Source organism: Solanum lycopersicum, chromosome 9, assembly GCF_036512215.1.
Source record: "Solanum lycopersicum chromosome 9, SLM_r2.1".
NCBI classification, from domain to species: domain Eukaryota; kingdom Viridiplantae; phylum Streptophyta; class Magnoliopsida; order Solanales; family Solanaceae; genus Solanum; species Solanum lycopersicum.
Window position 1 is genome coordinate 6,563,653 of NC_090808.1, and position 17,872 is coordinate 6,581,524.

General features: G+C 33.3%; 2 protein-coding genes across 7 annotated transcripts; one reads left to right on the forward strand and one right to left on the reverse strand.

Moving 5' to 3' along the window:
* The first annotated feature begins 5,048 nt into the window (after window positions 1-5,048).
* On the forward strand, window positions 5,049-8,195 carry LOC101251213 (starch-binding domain-containing protein). Its single transcript, NM_001324478.1, has 5 exons — window positions 5,049-5,383; window positions 6,203-6,242; window positions 6,336-6,496; window positions 6,582-7,211; window positions 7,804-8,195. Exons 1-5 carry the CDS (start codon window positions 5,189-5,191, stop codon window positions 8,047-8,049), a joined length of 1,272 nt encoding a protein of 423 aa, NP_001311407.1. The 5' UTR covers window positions 5,049-5,188; the 3' UTR covers window positions 8,050-8,195.
* A 1,251-nt stretch (window positions 8,196-9,446) lies between these two features.
* On the reverse strand, window positions 9,447-16,309 carry LOC101250724 (protein ENDOPLASMIC RETICULUM-ARRESTED PEN3). 6 transcript variants are annotated; one of them, XM_069288855.1, is made up of 5 exons: window positions 14,117-16,309; window positions 11,495-11,659; window positions 10,254-10,607; window positions 10,106-10,159; window positions 9,447-9,636 (listed from the first exon to the last, which is right to left on the reverse strand). In XM_069288855.1, the coding sequence occupies exon 1, from the start codon at window positions 16,083-16,085 to the stop codon at window positions 14,667-14,669; it is 1,419 nt and encodes a 472-aa protein (XP_069144956.1). In that variant the 5' UTR covers window positions 16,086-16,309; the 3' UTR covers window positions 9,447-9,636; window positions 10,106-10,159; window positions 10,254-10,607; window positions 11,495-11,659; window positions 14,117-14,666. The 6 variants fall into 6 exon arrangements, with proteins under 6 accessions (XP_069144956.1, XP_069144955.1, XP_010325797.2 ...); XM_069288854.1 differs by having other exon boundaries at window positions 10,702-11,659; XM_010327495.4 differs by having other exon boundaries at window positions 10,254-11,659.
* Between the last annotated feature and the right edge of the window lie 1,563 nt (window positions 16,310-17,872).

Genomic DNA, 17,872 nt, shown 5'->3' on the forward strand with positions numbered 1-17,872 from the left:
TAGAAGAATTAGGTAGTGAAAAAATATTTTCTTCAATCCTTTGACTATTTTTAGTATCAAAAGGAAATTTATTTTCATGAAAAATAACATCACCAGATTCTATTACAATATTAATCTTGGGATCCATTAGCCTCATAAAGGCTAGACAACCCCAAACTCTTAGATATCATAAACTTGACTTGTAACCTTTGCACAATTTAAAAGGTGTCAATTTAGACTTTTTATGAGGCACACGACTCAACACATAACAAGCAGTTAAGATAGCTTCACCCCAAAAATTTATAGGTGCATGTGACTCAATAAGCATGACATTAATAAATTCAACCAAAGTTTTACATTCCTTTATGCTACTCCATTAGACGAAGGAGAGTAAGGAGGAGGAGTTTCCTGAAGCATTCTCAATGATCTAACAAAAGAATTAAACTCATTTGATTCATATTCACGGCCTCTATCACTTCTAATTCTTTTTTATTTTTCTTCCAAACTTATTTTCAACCTCATTGAGATAAGTTTTGAAATTTTTAAAAGCATCACTTTTATTTTTCATCAAGTAAACATATGTAAACTTAGAAAAATCATCAATGAAAGTGATAAAATATCTATTACCTCCACGAGTTAGAATTCCACCAAGTTCACAAATATCAGTATGAACTAATTCTAACAAATCAGTTTTTCTTTCAACTTGAAAATGAGGCCTTTTAGTGATCTTGGCTTTTCTACAAGCCTCACACTTTTCAAAAAAAATTTTAACCACTGGGAGTAATCCTAAACTACTCATAATTCCAACATAACGATCATTAATATGACACAAACGAGCATGCCAAAAATTAGTAGAAGAAAGCATATAAACAGAAGTAGAAGTTTTATTAATTTCAACATTCAACTTAAACATCCCATCACATGCATACCCCTTCCCCACAAAATAACCTTTCTTCACTATTACATATTGATCAGATTCAATAATCTGTTTAAAGCCTGCTTTATTAAGAAGAAAACTAGACATCAAAATTTTTCTTATAGAAGGAGTATAAAGTACATCTTTCAATGTTAATATCCTTTCAGAAGTAAAACACAATTCAACATTTCCCTTTCCAAGGACTTGAGTAGTGTGAGCATCACCAAGTATGATGGTTTTGGACTCCTCAAAATAAGTATATTTTTTTAAACCAGTCTTTGTCATAACAGACATGACGGTTTGCACCAGAATCAGCCCACCATTCATCAACATTCTCAACCATGTTTATGTCGGAAATCACCGCCATAAAAGATTCTTCAGTAACGTTTGTCTGAGGGTTAGAACCACGTTTTTAGAATCTGCAAAATCGAGCAATATGCCCACTCTTGCCACAAACAAAGCATGGTCCCTTTTCTTGAACTTGTTGATTTTGTGCTTGGTGATTTTTACTATTATTTTTCTTGGGAGGTCCACCATTATTTTTCTTGAATTTTTCTCTTCTTAGGCTTTAAAAAAGTATTTTTGTGAGTTTCAGGAGTAGCATTATTCGAAGTAATTAAATTTACCTTCGATGTGATGTTGTTCTCTTCTATTTGTAAAAGTGCATCTTGTCCCCTTACTTCTTCTTCCATGCGGATTTTCATTATTAATGTTTCAAGAGAGGTTTTATTTTATTTGTGACGCATATTTTATTGAAATTCCTTTCAAGAATGTGGAAGTTTATCCACTATGCCACAAACAATAAGGTTATCTCCAATTTTAATCTCTTCGGACCTAAGTTCTCCAACAATCATGATGGAGTCTTGAGCTTGATCTACCACTGATTTGTTGTCCACCATTTGAAAACGAAAAAATCTACTAGCTGCATATTTTTTCGCTCCAGCCTCTTCGGTATCATACTTACTCTGCAATGTCTTCCAAATTTTCTTTGCACTAGAGTAAGTTCTATCATAATAATCATAAAAAATTATCAGATAGACAATTAAAACGATAATACATACACTTATAGGAATCACCATCGTACTTTTTCACTTTCTCTAGATGAGAAATAGTTTTATCATCATTCATAGTGGTGATGTCTTCTTTATTTGGATTCTTCTCGGTTAATACATAAGAAACTTTGAGAAGACTTAAGTAGAAAAGTACTTTACTCTTTCATCTCTTGAAATGGTTACCATTGAACCGAAATGGCTTGTTAAGATCTCCCATCTTGACATCCGCGGTTTTTTCAATTGTAGCCATCTTTGAATCTCCTTAAAATTGTTAGTGAAAAACTTACAAGATAATAAAATTGCAAGATTACAATTGAAAATAAAATGAAGAAATTAATCTCTTCATGTTGAGGCGCGGATAACTCGCTCTCTTTAAGGAGATTCAAGCCCACTGCAGCAAATGTTTTCACCGGTCCAGCAGAAGTCCTATTTGGCTTGTCCCCTCCAGGATACAACAACCTTCACAAAGTATAACTCAACAACTCTGGACAAGAATTGAGTCTAAAGCTCCACAAAAAAGAACACTTGTCTTCAACTAATAAGAACTCTCTTTTAGACTAACTCTTTCACTCTTTGTTTTCTCTTGTGATTTGTGTGTATCAAACCAAATGAAGACCACTACTATTTATACTACAAGAAGTCTTCCTAGCAATGAATAGGAAGATAATGGAGGTAGTAAATAGTGAAGATAATGGCCTTAGGAGTTTCATAGGTTACAATAAGAGTTACATAGGTTACAATAAGAGTTACAGAGGTTACAAAGAGTAATGGAAGAATTAAGAATGAAATAAAGTGATGGACAATCAATGCTAATGGATGATGTAGAAGTTATCCATTCCAATGTTTTTGGAATGTTTTTTATCTTACAATAAATTCAACCAATAAAGCCAAAAGTAATGGGAAGATAATGGAGGTAGTAAATAGTGAAGATAATGGCCTTAGGAGTTTCATAGGTTACAATAAGAGTTACATAGGTTACAAAGAGTAATGGAGGAATTAAGAATGAAATAAAGTGATGGACAACCAATGCTAATGGATGATGTAGAAGTTATCCATTCCAATGTTTTTGGAATGTTTTTATCTTACAATAAATTCAACCAATAAAGCCAAAAGTAATGGCATTACATGACTATCAAGTCAAATATGAATAACATGATTAAATTGGTAGTTTAAAACACAAATGCCAACCAAAAGTCATTCTTATAACTCCAAAATAAAGCAATTTAATATGTTAAATATTAATATTAAAATGTTAATAACCTAATATATATATATATATATATTTTTTTTCTCCGAGATAGTAATAAGATTTGTATATAATTTACTTTTTTAGCCCCTACTTTATGATATTTCACGGCTATGTTATTATTGATTAATCTTTTTTATTTATTTTAGGTGATTCAAGTGATTGAGAAAAAAAAGATATTGTAATAAATTCCATAATTGAATGAAACTTGTACTTAACTTTTAGCTTTAAGAATTTCAGAAATAATTGAGTTAATTAAGACCGGTCTGTCTTTGGCATTTTCAAAGAAATAAATATTAGGAAAATATAAGAAAAATAAAGTTCTTTTTTTTTAATTCTTTTATTCCTTTTTGGGAAAATATATGTCTTTGATATCTTTTTCAGCTTTCAAAAGAGTGCTCAATATTCAGAAATTTTTCCAAATTCAGGTATACCGTTATTTTTAGAATCAAACTCATAAAAATTTTAAATTTTTGAATTTGTTCGACTATTATATGTATAGTATAGTAGATATATATATTCTAGAATCAAATTCATGAATTTTAAATTTGTGTAAAATATCAATTCTTTTATATTTCAATATCCACGAATCCGACTCAAGAAATTTAATTTAAAAACAAATAAATTAAAAATGATATATCCAAAAACAGGTCCACTTGTAGGACCATAATGTGACCCAAATACAATACATCACGAGTAAATACTCTATTAATTATGTGGAGGATCAAAAGTTAGGGCCCTTTTTATTTAGAAATAAAATAAAATAAATTAGTGGTAAGAACGTAAGCTGTGCGTTACCTTTAATTATTTAATTTAAACTCCCAAGAACAAGAAAATTACAAAAAAAACATTTCTATTATTATTTACTTTTTCTTTTACTTAGAGTTCAATATTCATATTAAAACTCGGTAAATTTGAATTCACCTTCTATCAACTTTCACAGTTAATCGTATCCCATTCTTTTGATGATTTCACTATTATAAATCACTACTCACTTAGATTCTAATTAACGTTAAAAGATTCAATTTGTGGGCAACGAAGTCACCTAGTACTTGATCCGTGGCCATTTCACCCACTGGACCCCACACTCTCGATTTCAATTAATGTGACACAAAATTTTTAAATTTAACAAAGGTTTCTTAATTTTTTTTAAAAAAAATAATTTAATTTATTAATCATTATAATTTATATTTTTCTTTTGTCTCAATCATGTGATATAGTTTGATCAGATACTAAACTTAAGTTTTTTTCTTTTTGAAATTTGTGGTTTCAATTAAGTAATGATATTCGTGAATTGTGTGGCTATAAATAAATATTTTGAAATTAAAAATTATAACTAAATATATAAATATGATGTTTTCTTTAAAACAGACTAAAAGAAAAGCTTTATAATTATTCTTTCCGTCGCTCTATTTTATGTGACATTATTTTTTTATTTGGTCAATTCTAAAAAGAATGTCACATTTCTTTATATGATAATATTATAATCTTGTTGGTCTCACTTAATTCAAAGATAATATTCAAATACATTTAAAAAATAAATAAAAGTGAGCTTATTTTTTTAAGAGAACATTTTAATAAATATTTTAAAGTTTTTATTATTTCTTAAACTCTATCAAATTAAATATTGACGAAAAGAGTACTGAGTAAATATGTTTGTTTTCTTAAAACAGACTAAAAGGAAAGCTCTCTGGACTATTATATTAATCGGGGACAAAATTATGTAGTTTGAATATAAAAATATTATTGTAAAAATAATATATTTAAATTTAAATAATTTTAAATATGTCACAAAAATTAAAATAAATAATCGAAAAAGTATAAAGTAGTATTTAAATTAACCCCACCCCCACTCCCTAATAGCCACCAGTCTCTCTTCCCACTGTTAAAAAGACAAAACAAACACTCTATTTCTGAAGAAAAACAAAAACATAATCATCATATTTTTCTGTTTTTTCTATTTAGATTTAGAAAAAAGCTTCAAACTTTTTAGTTATGGAGTCTATAACAGGGTTATCAATAAAAGGGGTTTGTTTAGATAAGGTTTTAGATAAACACAAAATTTTATCTTTGGGTAAAAAATCAGAAATTTGTTTTCTTGGATTGTCAAGTTTGAAGATTGTTCATATTACCTCATGTTCTGTTCAGCACAAAATTATTCAACCTATTTTTTGTGCTTCTGACACTCAGGTTTGTTTTATTTTTCTTTTATTGAATATTGTACTACTTATTTAGTTTCAATTTCATTTAGGGCTTGATTTGATTTATGTTGGCAAAAAAAAAATAAAAATTGATTCTTGTTGATTTCTTTGTAGTTCACCTTTAATTAATTTGTTTGTTTCTATTCAAATTTTGAGTAGAAAGGTGTTGGCTTGCAATATAATGGAAAATGTTGTAGAGTTGAAATTGTTCACCTCGAAGTGAAGTTAATGGTAGCTCAGAATAAGATATAACTCCCCTCGATTTCGTTTCAATTTATGTGACACTATTTGACTAGCCACATAGTTTGGTGCTTTTATTTGTGATGATTCTTTACCAAAACATGATACTATAGTCACTCATGTGTTCTGCAGTGGCAGAGTCACTTTTTAATAAGGGATTCAAAATTTAAAAATAGACACATAAAGTAGTCTAAGGAGATTCGACATGTAGTATATATACCTAAGAAATATTTTAACCACATATAAATCATATAAGTTTCTGGCAAAAAGGGGTTCACGATGAACCCCCTAATTGCAAGGTGGTTCCACCTATGTTGCTCGGACTCTTCAATAATGTCAAAGGCTGCGTGTGTGGGATTTGGTGGAAGAAGTGTATTTTTGGAGAATCCGACACGGGTGCGGCATCGAAAGTGGAGTCCGTGCAGGGGGATCCACCACTGGTTCTGCTTATGTAGATAATATACTAATATTAAGATATAAAGTTGAATCTTTGGTGCATTTGTATTAATGGTATCTACACTAACTGGTTGAAAATTTATAATTGATATTTAACTTATAACTCATTCAGATACATAATCAGAGTGAAGAAACAGAAACAACTGATACAAGTAAGTCAATCCTACTGTGACATTGTCTTAGATGTAGGAGCTATTTTTATTGCAAAAAACTAAATCAACTTGATTCTGTTGTTTTCTTTCTAGATCAATACAAACCAGTTCGCGTAAAATTTCAATTGAATAAGGAATGTTCCTTTGGTCAGCATTTCTACTTAGTGGGCGATGATCCAATGCTCGGTTTATGGGATCCATCAAATGCAGTGCCACTTGAATGGTCAGAGGGACATGTATGGAACGTCGAGTTGGTAAGAACATGTTGTTGATTGATCTTTAAGTATGGATAATGTTGTAGTTAACTTAAGGATGTTCTAATTTTATGAACTTTTTTAGGATATACCGAGTGGAAAAACTATAAGCTACAAGTTCATTATGACAGTAGATGATGAGACTATCTTGTGGCAACAAGGCCCTGATCGAATTCTTCAAACATGGGAAACGAATAAAACGATCACAGTTTCTGAAGATTGGGACAATGCTGAGCTGCAGACAATTGTAGAAGAGGAACCTGCAGTTAGCCCAGAAATTTTAATAGCTGAGAATCTGGTTCCACCGTCAGTTGTAGCCATAGAAGATGGTGTAAATGAGGGAAAAACTAATGATGTTCTAGCTATAGTCGCGAAAAATATCACTGAAGTAAACGAGGATGTGAACACTAATCGAAATGAGGAGACCACAATGGAAGCAAAAGCTATTGGCAAGAATATGGAGGCCTCTATTGACGATGTGTTGAGCTCAAGAAATGAGTCCATTTTAGTGGAGGAAGAACAAGTTCCCGTCTTGGTTCCTGGCTTAACACACATTTTGACATCAGAGGCTCACGCTAACAAAGTTGTTGGCGAGAGTTCAGCTGGATCAAATAGTGAAGAGTGTAATCTGTTGTTGGATGAAGCTCACACGGAAAAAGTTGTTGTTGAGGGCTCAATTGGATTGAAATCGGAGGAGGAGTTCAGTGTAACAGAGGTAACTGCTTAACACCTCTTAAAAAGTCTGTTTCTTTATAAGCTTGGCAAGTGATGATGAGTCGATGACCCCTTACATATCAGTTATAAATGATAATTGTATGGAGGAAAGTGTCTCTAGTAAATGTAGTTCGATCCTCTCAGTTTGTCTTCTTAATAAATAAGCTTTCGTACAATGATATAGAGACATTTCACCAATTGATATCGAGTAACGAACAAATATTTCCATTCTCTAAATTCTTTCTCAAGAAAAACTGGGAATAGCACAATCTTTTAAATCACATTGTAACAATGGATGTTCTTGTAAAAGTTACACGCACAAACCAAAACGTGCAACCCCACTATGTCCACGAGATGAACATCTTAGGGTGATCCTTTTGTCAACAGATGCTCTTATTACACTCGTAATCCCTGAAGAATGAGAACCAACAATGTAACATCTACACCGAGAATTCAAGTATTGCATATGTCATTAGTCTGCTTTAACATGTATGCTTTAGGTTCCATTTATATACTTGGTGGAATCTTTCATATCTTAACTACTCAAAGGCCTTTTAAGGTTACTGATATGTTTGTCACTTTTAAATGTCCAGTTGAGTACAAAGGAAGAGTTAGCGACGGATACAACACATCCTCCAGAAAAGGTGAAGATTAATGGGAAGGAAGAAGTAAGAATAGGACATGAAGATATAGAAAAGTCTGAAATGGTTGAAGGAGGAGGAGATTGGTCTAATGGAAAGCCAATGAAAGAGAATGTGTTTGTAAGTGATATGCAAAGGGGTAAAAAGACACTATTGAAGTTCTTTGCAAGTTTGGGTTTCTGTAAAAGTAGAGCTTGAAGGATGAAAAATTAGCTCATAGAGAAGGAAAAAAACAAAAAGTTGTGTATATCAACTAATAATGAATGATGATCCTCTTTTGATCTTGAGGCTGTGTGTACTATATTTTGTTCCAAATACATAGTTCTACTCTCTTTCTGTTTCAATTTGTTTGGATTTTCTTTCGAATAGATCCTAAGGAAGGTTGAAACGTCAATAAATATTTATCATAGTAAATTTATTCAATAGTCTCCATTTTGATAGTATTTATCATACGTTTTTAATCTACCCTCGTGTAATTCGTGTTCAAGCATATAATAAGAAGTTGGATGCATGGTGTACGATTTAAAAGTGGACTTCCTATTCATTAGACAGAAAAGAATGAAATTTAAGAAAATAAAAAAGACTTTAAGTTTTATGATATTTAATAAAGACAAAGCGAGAAGAACAAGAAGAAATAGTATATGTTCTGACCTATAGGTAAATAAGATAATGTGTTCACAAATCTCAATGTTTTCTTGTTATTATCACTAGGAATTCTGCCCCCACCCATACGTAACGCCTACGCTGTTCCCATGGCCTTTTGCCCCACTATCTAACGAATTAATGATGTTTGCGCTTATCGAAAGTCAATTCGTATAATTTTTAAAAATAAATTAAATCATAATAATTTGATATTTTAAATAAAAAATTTAGATATTCTAAAATTATATAAAAAATAATATGAATTACAATTTTTTTATATTAATATAATAAAAAAATGCATCGTTAGGTAAAATTTTTAGGGATAATGCCCAAGTACCCCCTCAACCTATGCCCGAAATCTCAGAGACACACTTATTCTATACTAAGGTCCTATTACCCCTGAACTTATTTTATTAAAATTATTTTACCCCTTTTTAGCTTACGTGGCACTATCTTGTGGGCCCAACGATGATTGACTTTTTTTTTTCGAACTAGTGCCACATAGGCTAAAAAGGGATAGAAAATTACATATAAAATAAGTTCAGGAGGGTAATAGAACCTTAGTATATTATAAGTGTGTCTCTAGAATTTCGGACATAGATTAAGGGGGTACTTGAGTATTTTCTAAATTTTTATAGTTTGATTCTAAAAATAGAAATCATGACAAACAATACTGGACGGAACACATTTGAATTAATCAATCTGATAAAAAATAAATTAAAATGTGCTTATCTAAAACTAAAAAGAGGATTTGTCAAATAAAGAATTCATTTTGGAAATGTGCAAGAAGTATATTTGAGGCTTAATTTTGGTTTGGGAGTAAATTCGTATTTGCATATGCTATGTTTTTGACTTTTTTTAATTAAGTTATTAGTGAAAGATTACATAATTGAGAAAAAATGTTTAGGTGAGTCGTATGATTGTTACATAATTTAAATATTTTTATCATAATGTAAACAAATTCAACTTCTTATTCCATCAAATATATGTTGATACAAGCTGGTAAAAATGAGTTGCTAAAATTGTGATGGGAGTAGAATTACAAACTAAAAAAACCACCATTATACCTCCAAAATAAGAAGCATCAAGAATGGCCCAGATGAACAACTGGGCAAACAATTTTTCTGTCTGAGACATAATTACCTGCGTATAATCAAATATTAGTCTACAAATAATCTCTAGAATCACTTTATGCACCATTCTTTGAAGCACAAACTACTCTAAAACCTTATGCTGTTTGTCTAAATTCAGATGCCAAAATAATTATGCACTTCTATATGACAGGAGCAACAATCCCATATCAAAATGAACATTTTCAAAGATTGACATTAACAGACAGTTCATACAATTTTCAGAGTCAAATATCAAGACATATCCATGAATGTCAAAGTCATTAGCACACGACTTTCAGGTATCTCGTCAGCCATTACCTTGCACAGTACATCCTAGTATCCCGTTAGAATCAAAAGAGGAACACTATTACTATCAGTGGAAGCTAGTGCTGTTTAACGGAAATTTCTCTTCATATTTATACGACAAACAATGCAATTAATCAATCCCTGCAATAGCTTCGGATAGGTGAAAAACATTCTTCCATAATGAATTTTCTAACCTCAACTGAAAATTGCAATTCCTCACTGGTGCTCACCACAGGCCTGAGCTCAACCTACAAAACAAGACACATTGGTGGAGCTCTTACTATGACAACCAAGAAAAATCAACCGAGATAACATCTTGGCTAAAAAGTATGTAGCACATACCTTTGAGTTGCATCGCTGTCCAATTTCTCGCAGCACTCCAGTAGCTAAAGATGCAAGAAGTTCATTTTCCCAACTTCTAGTTGGAAGGGAAGAGTACACTGAAACCTTACAAGTGGTGACTCTTTTTATTCTTTAAAATGATCACTTATTAATCAAAAAAATATAAGTGCCGCTTTTCTCGCTTCACACTTCAATCCCAAAAGCGGGGCTGCTTCTGGTCACTTCATGATTTTCTCGCTGAAGCGCTGAACCCTTGCTTCGCTTCGCTTCATCGCTTAAAGCAATGAAGCGCTCGCTTTCCCGAACACCGCCAAACACTATCTTGATCATTAAAGATACACACATACCACCATCCTGGCAATCAACAAGTAATAGTATGCAATTCCAGCCTTCTTTACATGTTTGGATAAATTATATCCCACGCCATTATTAATAAATAAACACGCACCTAGTTGGATTTGTTATAATTTGATAGCTGGGGCTCATATTCACAAGCTGAAAACTAGCCCTTAGGAAAACATCAGTAGCAGCAGAGACTTCAGTCAAACTTAAATTGAGGCCAGAAGTTACTTACTGTGAACTATTTTCCTAAAGCATCCAGGCATAGTATATATGCAAACAGCAATTAACAATAATTGTTGAATGATTTATTACTGTAGTTCAATTATACAGTATCTATTAGGCAAATCATGTTGCAAGCTTACTTACAACAACTTACTATAGTTAGCTCTGTAAGAAAATGAATATACATAGGTTAACCAGTCAATCTAGAATGCTTTGAAGAGAGGCAATAACCCACCACCACACACAATGCTGATTTAATGAGCAGATTAATAAATATCAAGAAAAGTTGTCCTACATAACTAACATATAACAAGAAATTAAACAACAAGGATGGCCAATGGAGCATTACTACAAGTGTTTATGCTAGTTGACCGACATGCTTTGTTTCATTTAACATTTGGAAATAGCGCGCATCTCAACCTCCTAAGAAAATTTTCACAAACCAATTTACAACAACGCTGCAAGTTGGGGTCAGCGATGTAAATCCTCACGGAGCATGTTGCTCCATTTAAGCTCATCTTGGACCAGTATTGAACAAAAATACAAGTATTAGATTCTTTTTTTTTGAAACAGAATACAAATACTAGATTCTCACTATTTTCTCTCACTAAAAGATTCCTAGAAAAACATGGGACCTGAGGTAAATGTACTAACACGACAAAAAATAATGAGGTTACCAAACCCTAAAGATCTCCAAGCTTGCAGCCCAGCTGTTCTGCTTGGTATGCAATGTGACCTTCAAGAATATTACTGGCTTGGGATCATTCAACTCCATCAGCGAGTAACTTCTTTTCCTCTACAATTCTAACAAGAACTAATTGAAAAGGCCTTAGTCCTTGAACCTGCACAGTGGCATTATCAGCAGCTTGAAAGGGTACAATATTCTACAGTAGACTCTAGCAACCATATCAGTTTTAAGTGAAGTATGTTTTCATGAAGTGATATGGAATGTCCAGGTTGATGAAATATTAAGCTTGTAGTTCTAAAATAAGCTGAGCACCAGTATAGACAATTAATCCTCATTAACAACTATTAGATGTGGCATAAACAATGGCGGAGCCACAATTTTCACAGGGGGGTCAAAATATAAAGAAGTAAACATATGAAGAAGCGAAGGGGCTTTAACGAATAGTATGTATATATATAAAAAAAATGTACCTATCTACACGGTATAATTTCCAGTGAAGAAGTGTCAATCGACATCCCTTGGCCAAGTGTGGGGGATTCAACAAATAGTATACATACATACAAAAAAGTTACCTATCCACACAGTATAATTAACCAGTGGAGAGACGTCAATCGACATCCCTTGGCCAAGTGTGGCTCTGCCACTAAGCACAAAATATACAAAAATGAATCTAAGCTTTAATCACAACTTAAACAAAGCATTCCGAGGGAAGAACTCTAGCTCCATCTCCAACAATATCCAAAGTCACTGTTTGCTCCACACTTATGTGCCCCCTTATGTGATGGGACTGACGACAAGATTGGAGTACATAGGAACACTTCAAAAACGACCATAAATTGTGGAGTTATGGAAGTATGCATGTATGTTGGAGGTATGTCGCAACTCACAAATAAGACAAGAAGGTGTGATGCATAGGAGGGAAAACTTATAACTACTGCTATAGCTTATAAATAATGGTCTTACAGTTTTTAAAAGAAAAGGCCTGACAGTAATAGGATTATAAACAATTTCTTAATGCATTTGCAAGTGGATCATTAGGGTAGCTGTCTACATCACACCCTTTGGGATGTGGTCCGCGGGATGCTTTGTGCACCAGGCTGCCTCTTTTTTTAATTTGTAAGTGCATCGTAATAACTTTTTATGTTTGAGAGGTTCTCAAAATAAGCTGCTACAAATGAGTAAACTTGCAACATTATCCTCTTAAATTCCTTAAATCTTTTCCTCAGTTTTTACTATCAAGAGCTACTCTTTCCCACTAACTGTCCAAACAAAAAGCTAAAGGTTGATGTTCCTGTTCTTTCAGTGAAATCCTTGTTCCTACTCCTTCATGACTAGAGCAGAACAGATTACTCGAAATGCTTCCTTCACAAAAGAGAATTTTCAGTCTTGGTATGTGCATCAAACACTTCGTAATCGCCAAGCACAACAAACCTTCAGATGATGTGAGGGCTTAACAGACTGGAGAGATTTTTCACAAATAAACAAAGAAAAGCACTTCGGTCTCATGAGCATTGACTGCAAACAGATAAAGAAACTACACTTTCACTTGCTGCTTTCAGGTATCATATGATCCTTTACCATCAATTCTAAGCTCATTCATGTCTCCTCTAACCCTTCAACAACTATGAGAGGGAGATTATAACTTCTCTACAATGCCATCACTAAAGCAGCCCCTATACAAAGAAAGGTATTCATTCCTAAACCAGCAAACAACAATTCCCTTTCTTCAGTCTTTCGCCGTATATTCTCTTTATTCTTTTCCTCTTATAGGTTGCTCTCTTTAGTAGTCTAGGGATTTCAATCTTTTGAGATAAGCTTAATTGCTGATTTTGAAATTACAGCAGCACTTGTTTCTTTACACAAAAGCCCAGATTCAATGCCTATTAAAATTTCAATGTTCAGTTATAGCTTCTTTAAACAGGAAAATATGATTTTTTTTAAAATTTATTTATTCAAAAATTGGGGGGAGGGGAAGGGGAAATGGGAAGAAGGTCACAATGTTGGGAATCGAACCCTCATCAACAAGGTAGGAGTTCAAGTAACCAACCAACTGAACTACTAAGATTCCCCAACAGGAAAATATGAATACTGGAGAGTTGTTTCTCATATTCTTCAAGCCACCACTTTGCTTGCCTACTAGACTAGTAACACAACCACATAACCCCAAGAATGTGCCTCCAGCACATAAATTACAGCAGATGGCAAGAAACAAGTGTTAAACATGCTTTTCACTTTATTACTTGGGGGAGATCAAGAAAAAATTAAAATAGAAAAACCACCTGCTAGAGAGTTTGACAAGTACCAATAAAAAGAACAGGGATTACTTCTAATTTGGGGTAAAAGCGACATGTAAACTAAAAGAGTTACTTTCTGTTGAAATGACTCACCATCACTATCAGCTGAAACAAAGAATACAATACTTACAAATCTGCTTTGCCACCTAGTTTTCTAAGGAATATGGTATGAGTCTTGTCAACGTGGAATTACGGATGATACTAAGGTAAAACGTTATAACCTCACGTGTACATGTAGCTAACCAAATGATACAGCAATCTAGCAACCAAAGTTATGAATACAAATACAGCATCAAAAGCAACAATTAGAGGCCTACCTCTGATACAAATAATTAAACACGCTTGGATACCATTCTTTCTTGATAACAGGGATGCCCAAATTCACCAATAAACCCCAAATTCATTTCACATGATGGCATAACACGCGTCCACATTGTTCTTGATTGATCAACATCATGTCCAAAATGGATCAACAAGAATCTGATTTCAGGTATTTGTCACGGTCGTATCAAATCTTTGCACATTGTTCCTTGATTGATCAACTTGACATCCAACCAAATACACAATTCATTTCATTGATGACCATTGCAAGCTGTAGTTGGACAGCTAAAATATATACAACAACAACTAAGCTCAATCTCAAACTAGTTCGGGGTGGATTCTAACTTTACTCTGACCATAGACCAACTTCCCATTGATGACCATTGCAAACAGCTCAAAAATATACTACAACAAATCTGCTCAATCTCAAAGTAGCTCAGGTCGGCTCGTAGTTTCACTCGAATCGTCAATTGATTGCAACCCTCTTCTCTGTTAGGACATGAAACAGGCAACGTAAGCTCATACAAAGCTCACAGCTCCACACGATCACAAACTTAAAACAGCACCGGAAAACTGAGAACTTTGCCACACTTCAATCCCCTCAGCATCTTCTCTAGAAACAAACAACCTATCTCCAGCTCCCTCAATCTTCTTTATGATCCCTCTTCCGGCATCCTCCACTTTATCCATATAATTCCTCCTATACAATCCTTCATGCAACACCCTTTCCCTCTCAACATCACTTCTATTCTCCACCATTCTCGACCATACTTCCAGCCCTCCTTCTCTTCCCACAAACACCTGCTGTCTATAACAGTGAATCAAGCTACTAGTTCCACCACCTGAATTCCTCATGCATGGATTTTTCTCTTCCAGATAAACCCATGGATCTTCACTTAATTTACGTAGGTCTGCCACAGCCAAATCACCTGATTTTGAACATATCTTGAACATAGTCAAATCCTCCCTGTCAAAGTCAACGTCAGCAAACGAGTCCCCGAACCGACTGCTCCGACCTGAACCCGGCTCATTCGTCTCCCAGACAACGTCTCCGGACCTGGAGTCCCACAACCGCACATAACCGGCATACCCAAAAGCTCCGGCAGTAACTGAAACACCGACTAGCGCATTAATCTCCGGCAAAAATGTTAACTTTCCAACAACAGTTGACTTTGCCGAATTACCAGATTGTCTTCCCAACTCCGAAACCGCTTTCATCGTAGACTTATCAATACTCAGAACACAATTTTCTCTATGTTGACACTCGAAGGCAGCAAAAACAGAGTCCGGCGAGTCAACAACAGCGTGTACTCGGGCCTTGTAGATTCTCGGGTCAGACGGGTCGGTCCATTCCACAGAGCCAACTCTACGTCCATTAGCCAAGTTGTAAAAATGGAGCCCGGATTCGAATTCAGAAGCAACACCAGCCAAATCGGGTCCAACCTTCCTAATGGAGCTGATGTAATCAAGGTGTGTCCTAATAGTTTCGGTATGTGTCAAACTCCAATCATAAACAGAAACCTGCCCGCCGTGAGCAACCCAAACGGAGCCATCAGAGTCTACAGCATTGAAGTCCGTTACAACGCCATCAGAGGTAGGACGAATGGTTGAGAAAAGTGACGCGTCGATTCCACTGAGTCGACTCGGGGCGAGTGCAGATCTGAGTTGTGATTCAATTCCGTAATAAACAGCTTCATCGATAAGCTCTTGATTAGAGAAACGTTTTGCTGTTGAAGGGAGACGATTAGACCGGAGAAGAGCTAAAAGAGCCGAGAAGATTTCTGGGTCCCGGTCGATGAAAACAGGCTCGTCGGAATTCCGATTCGTTAAGACGGATAAAAGAGAATCTGGTCCACCAGAACGAAGTGTTGATACTGTGGTTTCAAAGAGCTTACCGCCGACGTTGAGCTTTACTCGATCACCACCTTGCCCTAGAATGGTACGTCGTCCACCGTCGTCTTCCATTGATCGGAGAATTGAAAAATAGTGATGCCGGCGAAAGGTTGAACTGAGCAAAAAGATTGAGTTGACCAAGTTACCGGAGCGTGCTGTTTTATTTTTGGTGGAAAATAGTAAATAAATCTGAATATGATTTAATTTTTTTTAATTAGGCAGAAATTACTTCAATCGGCAATTGATTAAAAAAGTGTAAATGAGGTATATAACATTTTCTATAATAATATTCTTAAAATATAGTATTAGAGTGTGTATTTCAATATATAACATTTAATATCTCAAGCTATAGCATATTATTATAAATTATAATGTTAATTTGAAATAATTAAAAAAATTATTTTTTTAAAAATTGAATAAAAAATGGATAAAAATATAAATGGAAAATGACATCCTTTATTACTTAAATTAAATACAATTATTAATTGGTGTTAATTGATTAACAAGTTTTAAGGAAATTTAAAAAATATTCAGATTAGTTAGTTGCGTTAAATCTCTCAAATTAGTTTAAATGAGGATAAATTTTGGTTTAATTCCTTAAAAAGCTTTAACAAATTGACATCAACATACAAGCTGTTTTTTTCTTTCTTTACAATTTTCACTATTCTTTCGGATTTGCAGCAGATATCAGTTCGTTTTTTTTTAGTAATTGAAGAAATTTTGACGTTGGAAAAAAATTGATTTGCTATGATGGAAAACATTGTGTCGATATTAATTAAACATGGTGGAAGGTGAAATTCATCAGGTTGGTTTTAATTATGATTTGTTGGTTTTAATTATGATTTGTTGGGTTTTAACATGGAGAACATTGTGTCGATTTTTTTTTTGTTATTTTAAAATTTGATATAGATTATAGATTATTTTTTTTGGGATGAAACAGTGTTTTGGTATATATACAGTATCTGAAAAACAACATGTAAATGTATATGTGTTTGAGTTTTAATAAAATTGTTCGCGTAATACTTAATTTATGAAAAAAATATAAAAAATGAATTTGATGATGCAGTGTATTTAGTCACTAGTCAAAAAATAAGTATTTATAATTGTGTATTTAGTCACTAGTCAAAAAATAAGTATTTATAATTATGTGAATCGTTGAAGTATGAAAGTTGTATTAATCGTGTATGAACCTTATATGAAACTTGTATCAATTATGTATGAAGTTTCTTTTTTGTTGAAATTAGAATATATGTTTCTCTTTGGCATATGAAGGTAAATGGTGATATAATTCTGTATGAATTTTGTATAAAAACTGCATTTTTTTGTTTAATTTTTTTTTGTTTAGTTAATTTTTTTTGTGATGATGAAAGCTATATTTATTTTTTTGTTTAGTAATTTTTTTTTTGTATTTGTGTATATGTGTAATATTAATGGAATTGTTGGTGAAAAAATAGTATAAAATTGGTCGAAATATGAAATGCTAGTTTGTTTGTCTGTTTCCGATTTGTAATGCAATGTTAGTATATTTTTTTTTTTACATTTATAGTATGAAATGTGTATTTTTGATATTAAATATTTTTATTTTATTTTTTAATGACATATTTTTTTGGAACTGTTTTTAATGAGCATTAATTTTCCATGTTAGGTAAGGCCATCGACGGTTGATACGTATGTTCTTGTTGAAGGACCAACGAAGTACAAATTTAACTACAAGGTGTGTAGTTGCGGGAGATTTCACCATTATGAAATACCATGTAATCATGTAATTGCAGTGCTTAGATACAAGAAACTGCAAGAAACATATTTCAATTCTGTCTTTTATAGCCTGAAGAATTTCAGAGGTGCATATGTCATCCCTG